This window comes from Blennius ocellaris, assembly GCF_963422515.1.
Source record: "Blennius ocellaris genome assembly, contig: SCAFFOLD_140, whole genome shotgun sequence".
Taxonomy (NCBI): Eukaryota; Metazoa; Chordata; class Actinopteri; order Blenniiformes; family Blenniidae; genus Blennius; species Blennius ocellaris.
In genome coordinates, this window is record NW_027662155.1 from 64,268 (window position 1) to 77,649 (window position 13,382).

Sequence of the window (13,382 nt, forward strand, 5' to 3'; positions counted from 1 at the left end):
GGATATGTGCACAACATTCTCCATCAGGTACCATGAGCACTGGTGGATATGTGCACAACATTCTCCATCAGGTACCATGAGCGCTGGTGGAGATGTGCAGGGTGTGCACAACATTCTCCATCAGGTACCATGAGCGCTGGTGGATATGTGCACAACATTCTCCATCAGGTACCATGAGCACTGGTGGATATGTGCACAACATTCTCCATCAGGTACCATGAGCACTGGTGGATATGTGCACAACATTCTCCATCAGGTACCATGAGCACTGGTGGATATGTGCACAACATTCTCCATCAGGTACCATGAGCACTGGTGGATATGTGCACAACATTCTCCATCAGGTACCATGAGCACTGGTGGATATGTGCACAACATTCTCCATCAGGTACCATGAGCGGTGGTGGATATATGCACAACATTCTCCATCAGGTACCATGAGCACTGGTGGATATGTGCACAACATTCTCCATCAGGTACCATGAGCACTGGTGGATATGTGCACAACATTCTCCATCAGGTACCATGAGCGCTGGTGGATATGTGCACAACATTCTCCATCAGGTACCATGAGCGGTGGTGGAGATGTGCACAACATTCTCCATCAGGTACCATGAGCACTGGTGGATATGTGCACAACATTCTCCATCAGGTACCATGAGCACTGGTGGATATGTGCACAACATTCTCCATCAGGTACCATGAGCACTGGTGGATATGTGCACAACATTCTCCATCAGGTACCATGAGCGCTGGTGGAGATGTGCACAACATTCTCCATCAGGTACCATGAGCGCTGGTGGAGATGTGCAGGGTGTGCACAACATTCTCCATCAGGTACCATGAGCGCTGGTGGATATGTGCACAACATTCTCCATCAGGTACCATGAGCGCTGGTGGATATGTGCAGGGTGTGCACAACATTCTCCATCAGGTACCATGAGCGCTGGTGGAGATGTGCAGGGTGTGCACAACAGGTTACTTAATGAAGGACAGAGGAGGAAAAGAGGAGGACACGTTTGGCGAGGTTCAGCTTTGAGACCGTTCTCCACACAGAGATCCCAGTGGTTGGAAAAGTTTGGACTAATTGTTAGATTCAACTTGTTCTGGAGAAATTGCCACTTGATTAATGTTGTGAGCCACGTACAGACATACATCCAGGAGACGGCTCACCGGGGAAGTGGTGGATTGGAACCGTGGCACAAACACCAGAGCATGGAAAAGCTCACGTTCTCAATCAACCTCCAAACAGACACGTTCACGAAACACTGGCTTCCATGGATGAATACTTTTTATGTAACCCTAACTCTAGCCTAAGTAAAGGATAAAATAATGTCTTATGATTACATGGATACACGGTACATGAACTTACATAAATATAAGTGGCCTGAATACTGGCCCTACTGACTAGTTCAGTAATACAATATACTCTGTTACAGGCTACAGCCATGAAGATGGAACGTGTGATTAAGGAAAGAAACTCCCCTGCATGCAAAAAGTAAATAATACCATCCGCCTGTATTGTCCATGTTTATTCTGTTTGTCTACCATGTATTCATAAAAACCTTTAATAGAAATAAAGTACATTTGTTTCCGCCTGTAATCCATTAAAAAGACATGGTGAAAATGAGAAACGGGAAAAGACAAAACCATATTGAATTGCAATCGTAGCTTTATTGATTGATAGAAGAAAAGAAATCACCGTGGAGATTAAATGATTCATTCACTTGATTTGAATCCCTTGAGAGTAATAATCAATTATTTTAGATTTTGGCTGAAAAGAAATCACAAAGTAAGTAAAGGTGGATCAACAATTCTCCTCTCCATCGGGGATGATGGTGGTGGTGGTGGTGGGGGTGGGGGTGGGGGTGGGGTGATGTACGCTACGGTAGTGCAGCAGGTAGCTTTGGTAGTGGGGCATCAGGTTGTGGTGGTGGCTATACAGCACCTCCTGTATCTGTTGGAGGATCGGTTGATGACGGTAGAAGAGCTGCATGAGCTCCTGCTGCCCGCGCAGAGAAATGTGGATCTGGTGGAGCAGCAGTTGTTGTTGGTGGACCATCAGGCACTGCTGGTAGTACAGCGCCAGCTGCTGGTGGTCGTCGATCGGCAGCCCTTCCTGTTGGAGCAGCAGATTCTGTTGGTAGTCAAGCAGCTGCAGATGCAGTTGGAAAATGGCCACTTGGTTTTGGAGGAGCAGCTGAAGGTTAATTGAAGCTGACACTAGCTTCAGTTGCACCAACAGAACTCTGAGTCTGGCCAGCAGTGCTGTTGATGGAGTGTAAACCGTAGTAGGTTCAGTGGTGGTTGTAGTTGGTTCAGTGGTGGTTGTAGTTGGTTCAGTGGTGGTTGTAGTTGGTTCAGTGGTGGTTGTAGTTGGCTCAGGGATGATTGTGGTTATTGGTGTGCAGACCAGTCCTGAAGGAATGAAACCTCCATCGATGAAAGGCAGCTGTTGCAGATCACCGGCAATGTCGCACACGTTTGAACTTCCACAGCCTCCGACAGTGATGGTGTCGCCGTCGACCACAGCTGTGGATGAAAAGCTTCAGTTTCGGGCTCAAATCATTTCTTCATTTGTCAGGACTGGTGAATATAAACTGATCCAGAGTATGTGAGAGTCCCTTGTATCAGTAGACTGATTGTTTTATCAGCAGTACTGAAGACTGCAGCTTCACGTTTCTCACGTTGATTGGGCCAATCAGCACTGGATGCATAAAGACAACTCTAGCTGTCAGGTGTGTCTGGTGGCTGTGTGCTGACATTGAAGTTGTCACTGTCCTTTTGATGTTGGCTTCAGACACAGGTGTCTGATAAAGACACTTGCTGCGTTTCCATGGTTACGTTGTGTTAATCTGACTGGTTTCTTTCTGATTCTCAGAGCAGATGGTCTCGTTCACATGAAAACTCAATAAAGTCATGGGAATGTTGTGCCACATATTATTTCCCAAGATGTGACCTGATCCGTTTCGGTGGACAATTCCCATAATGCTTTGCGTTGTGACTTTGCTGGTTGTGACAGGCTCAATGAATTCTACACCCAGCTGTACCAGTATCTAAAATGGAACTAAATCGAGTGATTACGCTTGTGGTGCCTTTTTTTTGTTTTTGAAGTACTTTCTCTTGTATTGGGGTAAAACAATGTAATTGTACTTTTACTAATGTAGAATATTTTCGTACTCGTGTCACCTTGACAGTGATGTGATCAGTGGATGTGTCTCAAAAAGCTGGATGTCATTTCTGTTCAGCAACTCAAACTTTTCTACATCTTCAGTCCCATCTTGATATTCACGACACAAATGTCAGTCTACGCTCTCGTAGACTGGTCGGTCAGGTCACACCTAAAGCCCATACCTCCTCTGCTCACTTTTCTATTGCAAATGACTGGAATCATCGTCAACAGCTCTTAAGACTTTGCACTGGAGGAAGATGTTTAGTTGAATGTAAGCAAGCTGAAGTTGGTCTGTAACATTCGAGCAACTGAACAATGAGAGCACGTACCGGTTCCAGAAAAGCAGGTGTTGTCAAACGTTAAACACTCCACTGTTGGAAAGAGCAAAGCGCTGGGGGGGGAACTGCCTGGACACGATCTTCCACTGGGTTGACCAGGAGTTGTGACTGAAAAAAAACAATACATTGAGTTAGTATTTCAAAGTTTGTTGTGTTCTTTAATTCACAATCCTTGTGGTTGGAATATACTTACAGCTAATATCTACGTTATTGCACTGATCTGCATTGCAGCAGTTAGCGAGTGTAACGGAGGATTGCCCGCCCGTGCTAACGTCAATGAACCTGTTGCCCAGATTGGGACACACTGTGGCGCTGACACAGTCCCTGTAGATTCTCCTTGATCCATCTTGTGCTATTGTCCAAACACAGTTTAGTGAGATTCATGGAACACACAGCTCTGTGAAAAGACTGTGAAGAGAACAGATACCTGTGATGAACGCATTGAAACACAGTTCGCCGCTGGCACATTCAACCGTTGATGGAAACAGACAAGTGGGATCATTTGGACTTGTGCAGTGAGTGCACATGAGCCCTTGTGCTCCGGCTGTAACGAGAACAGAAACAACACAAAGGATGTTAGCAAAGCGTCAGGGGGTCCTCCAGGTGTGAGCGGCGCATGCTTACCTGTGCCGGAGAGCACGCAGGTGAGAGCCAGAGAGAGGAGCAGCTTCATCTTGATGATGAGGAGTTTGAGGCGCTATGAGTGCTGCACCTGTCTCCCGCCTTTTTATAGCACACAGGTGCGGAAATAATGGAGATGTGAATGTGCAGGACGACTCTGCTAACACTCCCTATGTGAGCGTCTAGAGAATTTTTATTGGTGGATTGAAATGTTCTTCTGCTAAACATAGTGTTGCACTTTGAACAATGGATTCTGAACTGACCTGTTCTTCAACCCTCTGAGTGGAGAGTCCAACGGGAGGAATGTTGTCGACAGTGTTGGTCCGGTCAGGACCAATCCACTTCTGATGAAAACCATCTTGGTGTAGAATTGTGCATAAAGACATTAAAACTACACTCCATTAATTGTCAAAGTACTCCTATCTGGGCCTGAATGAGGTGGGGGGGGGGGGGGGGGGGGGGCAGAGAGGTGGAGGCGGTGCACTGGATTCACATCTGGTGCTGCAGGAGCAGTTTGGATCTGAATGAAGTTTCTGAGGGGAACTCCTCTCTCGCAGAATTCCATTAGTCTAAAAGGTAACAGACAGTCTGTCTAGTTTGACCCACAGCACAAATGTCTGCATTTCTATTCTTCTATCTTTCTAGATCTGTTTTGCAGACGCAGACCTGACTGGGTGCAGTACTCTGATTCTGGATACAAGACAACCTCACCTTTTCAAACCTGTTATCCAGTAAAAAAACACAACTACCGTTTATATTGGGACAAATGTGATCATTACTTTTTGGAGGTTTTTAATGATTGTTATGAAATGTTGTGTTCAATGGAAGAATCACCATATGAGTTCAATCTCAAGAGTTAAACGGAGGATTTAACAGCCGTCCCTCTCCACACCGCGCTGAGCACCTGGAACATCGGGGGAGCTACGTCAGCATGCTCTTCATAGACTACAGCTCAGCGGTCAACACCATCATCCCTGACCTGCTGGTCAGGAAGCTGTTGGACCTGGGTCTCCTGGGACCTGGGTCTCCTGGTCAGGAAGCTGTTGGACCTGGGTCTCCTGGGACCTGGGTCTCCTGGTCAGGAAGCTGTTGGACCTGGGTCTCCTGGGACCTGGGTCTCCTGGTCAGGAAGCTGTTGGACCTGGGTCTCCTGGTCAGGAAGCTGTTGGACCTGGGTCTCCTGGGACCTGGGTCTCCTGGGACCTGGGTCTCCCCGCATTAACCTGCGCTTGGATTAAGGACTTCCTTTCCACCAGACCCCAGACCGTCAGACTCGGCCCTCACCGGTCCTCCTCCAGATCTCTGAGCACGGGTTCCCCACAGGGCTGTGTGCTGAGCCCGATGCTTTACTCCCTGTACACAACTGACTGCAGACCTGCACACCCCAGCAACACCATGGTGAAGTTCGCTGACGACACTACAGTGGTGGGACTGATCACCAACGGTGACGAGTCAGCGTACAGGGACGAGGTCCTGCAACGGTCCGCCTGGTGCTCCATGAACAACCTGATCCTGAACACCGCCAAGACCAAGGAGGTCATCCTGGACTTCAGGAGGAGTCACACGTCGGACCCACCCCCCCTTCACATCAACGGCCAGCTGGTGGAAAGGGTCCACAACTTGACTTTCCTGGGCACCGTGATCTCGGCTGACCTCTGGTGGTCTGGGAACACCTCTGGTGGTCTGGGCGGACCTCTCCTGGTCCGGGAACACCTCTGGTGGTCTGGGCGGACCTCTGGTGGTCTGGGCTGACCTCTCGTGGTCCGGGAACACCTCTGGTGGTCTGGGCGGACCTCTGGTGGTCTGGGAACACCTCTGGTGGTCTGGGAACACCTCTGGTGATCTGGGCGGACCCCTGGTGGTCTGGGAACACCTCTGGTGGTCTGGGAACACCTCTGGTGATCTGGGCGGACCCCTGGTGGTCTGGGAACACCCCTGGTGGTCTGGGAACACCTCGGCCCAGCAGCGGCTGCACTTCCTGAGGGTGCTCAGGAAGAACGACATCTGCCAGAAGCTGCTGGTGACCTTCTACCGATCGACCATGGAGAGCATCCTGACCTACTGCAGCCCCGTGTGGTTCTCCCACTGCACCGAGGCAGACCGCAGGAGGTCCAGAGGGTCGTACAGACTGCCCCCTCCCCACTGCACCGAGGCCGACCGCAGGAGGTCCAGAGGGTCGTACAGACTGCCCCCTCCCCACACTAAAAGACATCTACATAACACGGCGCCTCTGAAGAGCCGAGGCGAGCATAGCTGACCACACCCACCCTGCACACCACCTGTTTGAACTGCTGCCCTCAGGACGGCGGTACCGGTCCATCAGGACCAGGACCAACAGACTGAGGGACGGCGGTACCGGTCCATCAGGACCAGGACCAACAGACTGAGGGACGGCGGTACCGGTCCATCAGGACCAGGACCAACAGACTGAGGGACAGTTTCTTCCCTCAAGCTATCACGGCACTGAACACTTATAAACTACTACCTCAGACTATCTACCTCATACTGTGCAATACACCGTACTCAATTACTCTGTGCAATAACAGGTACCTTGTGCTCAACCGCACTACGTATTAGCCAAGGTACCTCAGGCAGCTACATTGGTATTCTACATAACTTATTATCGGTCGTTTCTTTAACTTTTTACATTACTGCACTATGTCCTGGGTGTGTGTGAGCGGGACTGTGTGAGAGCTGAATGTGTGTGTGAATGTTTAGGTTATTCTGTATATATGGTGCGTCTGCTGAGATGAATGAATGCTGAATGTGAGAATGGCTGCTGTGTTTATTGTGTGTCTACTGTGTGTTTTTAGCTACACCGCAATTTCGTTGTGCAATTTATTGCACAATGACAATAAAAGCAATCTATCTATCTATCTCTTTTAGTCATAAAAAACCTTTATTTTGATGTTTATTCTAAGCTCTCTCTTTCTTTGGCCTCTCCATGTATCGTGAGGAGACGTGACTGCGTCACAACGTTAATTACAGGGCGGTTGTTTCTTCATTCTCACAGGGCGTCTGCACAGACACGCCCCATCTGGTTCTCTGGAGATTGTTTATGAACAGCTGGAATTGTTCACAAGTGACTTGACAAGTGAACCTGAAGGCCGTCCAGTGTGACACACCCTTGTTCACATGAACTGCAGCGTGTTCAGAGGATTGAAATGTTCCCAGACTCTTGATGTCCTGCTCCTCCAATCAGGTTCCAGGATTGGCTTCACCTTGGGGTTCTTGCTGAATCTCAGCCCCCCCCCCCCCCGGAGCCCACCAGCCTACGTTGGTTTGCTTCTGATTTGATCATGTTGGTTCTAGGTTGGTTTCCTTTTGTTGAGTGTTCTCTATGAACCATTGTGTCCTCCTGTAGGAACATGGCACCGCGCTGCCCTCTCTCACTGCTCTCCACTCTCACTGCCCTCCACTCTCACTGCCCTCCACTCTCACTGCCCTCCACTCTCACTGCTCTCCACTCTCACTGCCCTCCACTCTCACTGCCCTCCACTCTCACTGCTCTCCACTCTCACTGCTCTCCACTCTCACTGCCCTCCACTCTCACTGCCCTCCACTCTCACTGCCCTCCACTCTCACTGCTCTCCACTCTCACTGCCCTCCACTCTCACTGCCCTCCACTCTCACTGCCCTCCACTCTCACTGCTCTCCACTCTCACTGCCCTCCACTCTCACTGCCCTCCACTCTCACTGCCCTCCACTCTCACTGCCCTGCACTCTCACTGCCCTCCACTCTCACTGCCCTCCACTCTCACTGCCCTCCACTCTCACTGCCCTCCACTCTCACTGCCCTCCACTCTCACTGCTCTCCACTCTCACTGCTCTCCACTCTCACTGCTCTCCACTCTCACTGCCCTCCACTCTCACTGCCCTCCACTCTCACTGCCCTCCACTCTCACTGCTCTCCACTCTCACTGCCCTCCACTCTCACTGCCCTCCACTCTCACTGCCCTCCACTCTCACTGCCCTGCACTCTCACTGCCCTCCACTCTCACTGCCCTCCACTCTCACTGCCCTCCACTCTCACTGCCCTCCACTCTCACTGCCCTCCACTCTCACTGCTCTCCACTCTCACTGCTCTCCACTCTCACTGCCCTCCACTCTCACTGCTCTCCACTCTCACTGCCCTCCACTCTCACTGCCCTCCACTCTCACTGCTCTCCACTCTCACTGCCCTCCACTCTCACTGCCCTCCACTCTCACTGCCCTCCACTCTCACTGCTCTCCACCCTCACTGCCCTCCACTCTCACTGCTCTCCACTCTCACTGCCCTCCACTCTCACTGCTCTCCACCCTCACTGCTCTCCACCCTCACTGCCCTCCACTCTCACTGCCCTCCACTCTCACTGCTCTCCACCCTCACTGCTCTCCACTCTCACTGCCCTCCACTCTCACTGCTCTCCACTCTCACTGCTCTCCACTCTCACTGCTCTCCACTCTCACTGCCCTGCACTCTCACTGCCCTCCACTCTCACTGCCCTCCACTCTCACTGCTCTCCACTCTCACTGCCCTCCACTCTCACTGCCCTCCACTCTCACTGCCCTCCACTCTCACTGCCCTGCACTCTCACTGCCCTCCACTCTCACTGCCCTCCACTCTCACTGCCCTGCACTCTCACTGCCCTCCACTCTCACTGCCCTCCACTCTCACTGCCCTCCACTCTCACTGCCCTCCACTCTCACTGCCCTCCACTCTCACTGCTCTCCACTCTCACTGCTCTCCACTCTCACTGCCCTCCACTCTCACTGCCCTCCACTCTCACTGCTCTCCACTCTCACTGCCCTCCACTCTCACTGCCCTCCACTCTCACTGCTCTCCACTCTCACTGCCCTCCACTCTCACTGCCCTCCACTCTCACTGCCCTCCACTCTCACTGCCCTCCACTCTCACTGCTCTCCACCCTCACTGCCCTCCACTCTCACTGCTCTCCACTCTCACTGCCCTCCACTCTCACTGCTCTCCACCCTCACTGCTCTCCACCCTCACTGCCCTCCACTCTCACTGCCCTCCACTCTCACTGCTCTCCACCCTCACTGCTCTCCACTCTCACTGCCCTCCACTCTCACTGCTCTCCACTCTCACTGCTCTCCACTCTCACTGCTCTCCACTCTCACTGCCCTGCACTCTCACTGCCCTCCACTCTCACTGCCCTCCACTCTCACTGCTCTCCACTCTCACTGCCCTCCACTCTCACTGCCCTCCACTCTCACTGCCCTCCACTCTCACTGCCCTGCACTCTCACTGCCCTCCACTCTCACTGCCCTCCACTCTCACTGCCCTCCACTCTCACTGCCCTCCACTCTCACTGCCCTCCACTCTCACTGCTCTCCACTCTCACTGCTCTCCACTCTCACTGCCCTCCACTCTCACTGCTCTCCACTCTCACTGCCCTCCACTCTCACTGCCCTCCACTCTCACTGCTCTCCACTCTCACTGCCCTCCACTCTCACTGCCCTCCACTCTCACTGCTCTCCACTCTCACTGCCCTCCACTCTCACTGCTCTCCACCCTCACTGCCCTCCACTCTCACTGCTCTCCACTCTCACTGCCCTCCACTCTCACTGCTCTCCACCCTCACTGCTCTCCACCCTCACTGCCCTCCACTCTCACTGCCCTCCACTCTCACTGCTCTCCACCCTCACTGCTCTCCACTCTCACTGCCCTCCACTCTCACTGCTCTCCACTCTCACTGCTCTCCACTCTCACTGCTCTCCACTCTCACTGCCCTGCACTCTCACTGCCCTCCACTCTCACTGCCCTCCACTCTCACTGCTCTCCACTCTCACTGCCCTCCACTCTCACTGCCCTCCACTCTCACTGCCCTCCACTCTCACTGCCCTCCACTCTCACTGCTCTCCACCCTCACTGCCCTCCACTCTCACTGCCCTCCACTCTCACTGCTCTCCACTCTCACTGCCCTCCACTCTCACTGCCCTCCACTCTCACTGCTCTCCACTCTCACTGCTCTCCACTCTCACTGCCCTCCACTCTCACTGCTCTCCACCCTCACTGCTCTCCACTCTCACTGCGTCCCCTGTGTCCAGCAGAGTCGTCAGCATATAAACATTGATCAACGTTAAGCAACATTCATGTCACAATAATCTTGTGTGTGTTGTGATGAACCGCTATGGAGAGTAAATGTTAATGAGGTGCCAGAATACATCACTTATCTATACGTGATGGCTGTTATTTGTTGGGACACACTGTCCCTGTTGTCCATTTTGTCCATGTTGTCCATTGTGTCCCTGTTGTCCATGCTGTCCATGTTGTCCATTGTGTCCCTGTTGTCCATGCTGTCCATGTTGTCCATTGTGTCCCTGTTGTCCATGCTGTCCATTGTGTCCATGTTGTCCATGCTGTCCATGTTGTCCATGCTGTCCATGTTGTCCATTGTGTCCCTGTTGTCCATGCTGTCCATTGTGTCCATGTTGTCCATGCTGTCCATGTTGTCCATGCTGTCCATGTTGTCCATTGTGTCCCTGTTGTCCATGCTGTCCATTGTGTCCATGTTGTCCATGTTGTCCATTGTGTCCATGTTGTCCATGCTGTCCATGTTGTCCATTTTGTCCATGCTGTCCATGCTGTCCATTGTGTCCATGCTGTCCATGTTGTCCATTGTGTCCCTGTTGTCCATGCTGTCCATGTTGTCCATTGTGTCCCTGTTGTCCATGCTGTCCATTGTGTCCATGTTGTCCATGCTGTCCATGTTGTCCATGCTGTCCATGTTGTCCATTGTGTCCCTGTTGTCCATGCTGTCCATTGTGTCCATGTTGTCCATGCTGTCCATGTTGTCCATGCTGTCCATGTTGTCCATTGTGTCCCTGTTGTCCATGCTGTCCATTGTGTCCATGTTGTCCATGTTGAAGAGTAAATCTCCGTCTCAGTCTTAAAACAAGTCAGTCTTTCCATCTGGTGTGTGTCCTTCATGAGTTCCAGCCAGTTGTCCACTGTGGGGGGGTCGACTTGGAACCATTTGTGAGTGACGGCTTTTCTCGCTGCTGCAGTAAAAATGTTCACCAGATATCTATCAGTTCCTGTAATAGTTTCTGGTTTATCACTAAATAGAGTCATACAAGTGACGGGATCTGTAGACTGACAAGTTCTTGTATGATTTTCCCAATATGTTTGAACTTTAGGACAGTTCCCAACACTCTGATGGTGGTGTGCCTCGGAACACCACAGGACCTCCGACATCGTTGGCTAGATGTTTGATAGGATTTGAGTTTTGGAGTAACGGACCAGGTTTTAACAGCGAGATTCACAGAACGTGATGTTGACACATGTTGTTCCACTGTTCCGTGGTTCTTGCAGGACACAACTCCTTTTCCCATCTCTCTTTGATGTTCCCCTGCCCGCTGCAACTCCTTCATACCATTTTGAAATGATGTAACTACCAGTATATATTTACTGTACTATTTCATTGAGTTCTGTATCTGTATTGTCTCCATCAAGTTCTTTCAGGAAGTCGTGGCGTAGTTGTAGGTATCTAAAGAAATCACCCTTTTCCAGTTTGTATTTTTCTCTTAGTGTTTTTTTCCCATTATTGTACAGCAGGCAGTGACCCCCCCCCCCCCCCCCCCCCCCAACCCACTGTTTAAACCCAATGTCCATAGTGTTTGCCATAAAATCAGAATCATAGACAACCCACCTAAACTTCCTGATTCCAGTGAACACATTGAGCTGCTTCCAGACATCAAAGCAAATGGACAAAGTGTGAGACACCATGGGGTTCAAACCATTGTGAAGAGTAACGCTAGTCTACGGTCTCCAATCACTGCTTTCACTGGGACGTTTCTACAATGTTTTCATCTCTTTCATCTGGCCCCACATTGATCATCACACCAAAGAACAAAGAGAGGTAATTTGTGAGACTAGGTAGTGACATCCCGCCTCTTTCTTCACTAGTGGTTAGTGTATCTTACCTAGTCCGTGGTCAGTCACTGCTTTTATCTGCTTTTGACTGTGGTTTATTTGTACATACTTTGATCTTATTTATTTATCTATTACCTTTGACTTATTGGGGAGTGGCAGAACACTGAGCACTTGTCTTGTTTTGCTTTGTCACTCCACCAAGTACCTGCCCGTCTGGTTTGTTGTGTTGGTTATTTTTGTGTCCAAATAGAAACTCAATCTGCACGCAAGCTGGTTTGGAATCCATTGTTCAAAGTGCACGCAGTTGTTTTGGCCAGCAGAACATTTCAATCAATAAAAATTCTCCAAACAATGAGCCAGGGAGTGTCAGCACAGTCATCCTGCGACGCCCTGTAATTACATTCACATGTCCTCAATTAGTCCTGATCTGGACGCTACAAAGACACAGTGCTCTTTTGTCAGAGAATTTGTCTTATTCAACCTGCTGAACTTCCTGATGAGAGCAGCCAAGATGGCTCTTTGTTTGTCCAGTCAAGTCCTTGATCCGTCACAGACTAATAACTAGACACAGTGGACTGTGCAGTGAAGGCTTTTTACTTGCTGTTTCACACAAGACAATGTTTAATAATAAGATTAAAAGAGTGAAAGTTGAAGCACACAGTAATGACAACATGAATTCACTGGCTGCCATTGACACCTATGGATGTCAATCTGATTACAACCATTCACTGCCATTGACGTCTAGACGTCAAGGATGTTTTTCAACAGGAGGGTCTGGGGGGGCTGGTGGACCTTGTCCTTCAAGAACAGGCTTGTGACTAAGTGTAGTGATGAAGTGATCACCGTAGGTGCAGCAGTGCTCTGTTTGGATGAGAGGAAGATGTGTGCAGAACATGAAGAGAGGAAGACTATGGAGAAACATGGTTGGTTGAGTCAGCTCACACTATAGCAGACTATGAAACCGGCCCCGGGCCCTGTGGAGAGTCGGCCCCGGGCCCTGTGGAGAGTCGGCCCCGGGCCCTGTGGAGAGTCGGCACCGGGCCCTGTGGAGAGAGTCGGCCCCGGGCCCTGTGGAGAGTCGGCCCCGGACCCTGTGGAGAGTCGGCCCCGGGCCCTGTGGAGAGAGTCGGCCCCGGGCCCTGTGGAGAGAGTCGGCACCGGACCCTGTGGAGAGAGTCGGCACCGGGCCCTGTGGAGAGAGTCGGCACCGGGCCCTGTGGAGAGAGTCGGCACCGGACCCTGTGGAGAGAGTCGGCACCGGGCCCTGTGGAGAGTCGGCCCCGGACCCTGTGGAGAGAGTCGGCACCGGACCCTGTGGAGAGAGTCGGCACCGGGCCCTGTGGAGAGAGTCGGCACCGGACCCTGTGGAGAG

General features: G+C 51.1%; 1 protein-coding gene across 1 annotated transcript; it reads right to left on the minus strand.

The window, feature by feature from the left end:
* Positions 1-1,762: 1,762 nt before the first annotated feature.
* On the minus strand, positions 1,763-4,183 carry LOC308148201 (uncharacterized protein; the record flags this gene model as incomplete). Its single annotated transcript, XM_080521646.1, has 5 exons — positions 1,763-2,532; positions 3,502-3,618; positions 3,704-3,862; positions 3,938-4,054; positions 4,135-4,183. 5 exons carry the CDS (start codon positions 4,181-4,183, stop codon positions 1,808-1,810), a joined length of 1,167 nt encoding a protein of 388 aa, XP_080377772.1. The 3' UTR covers positions 1,763-1,807.
* Positions 4,184-13,382: the final 9,199 nt, after the last annotated feature.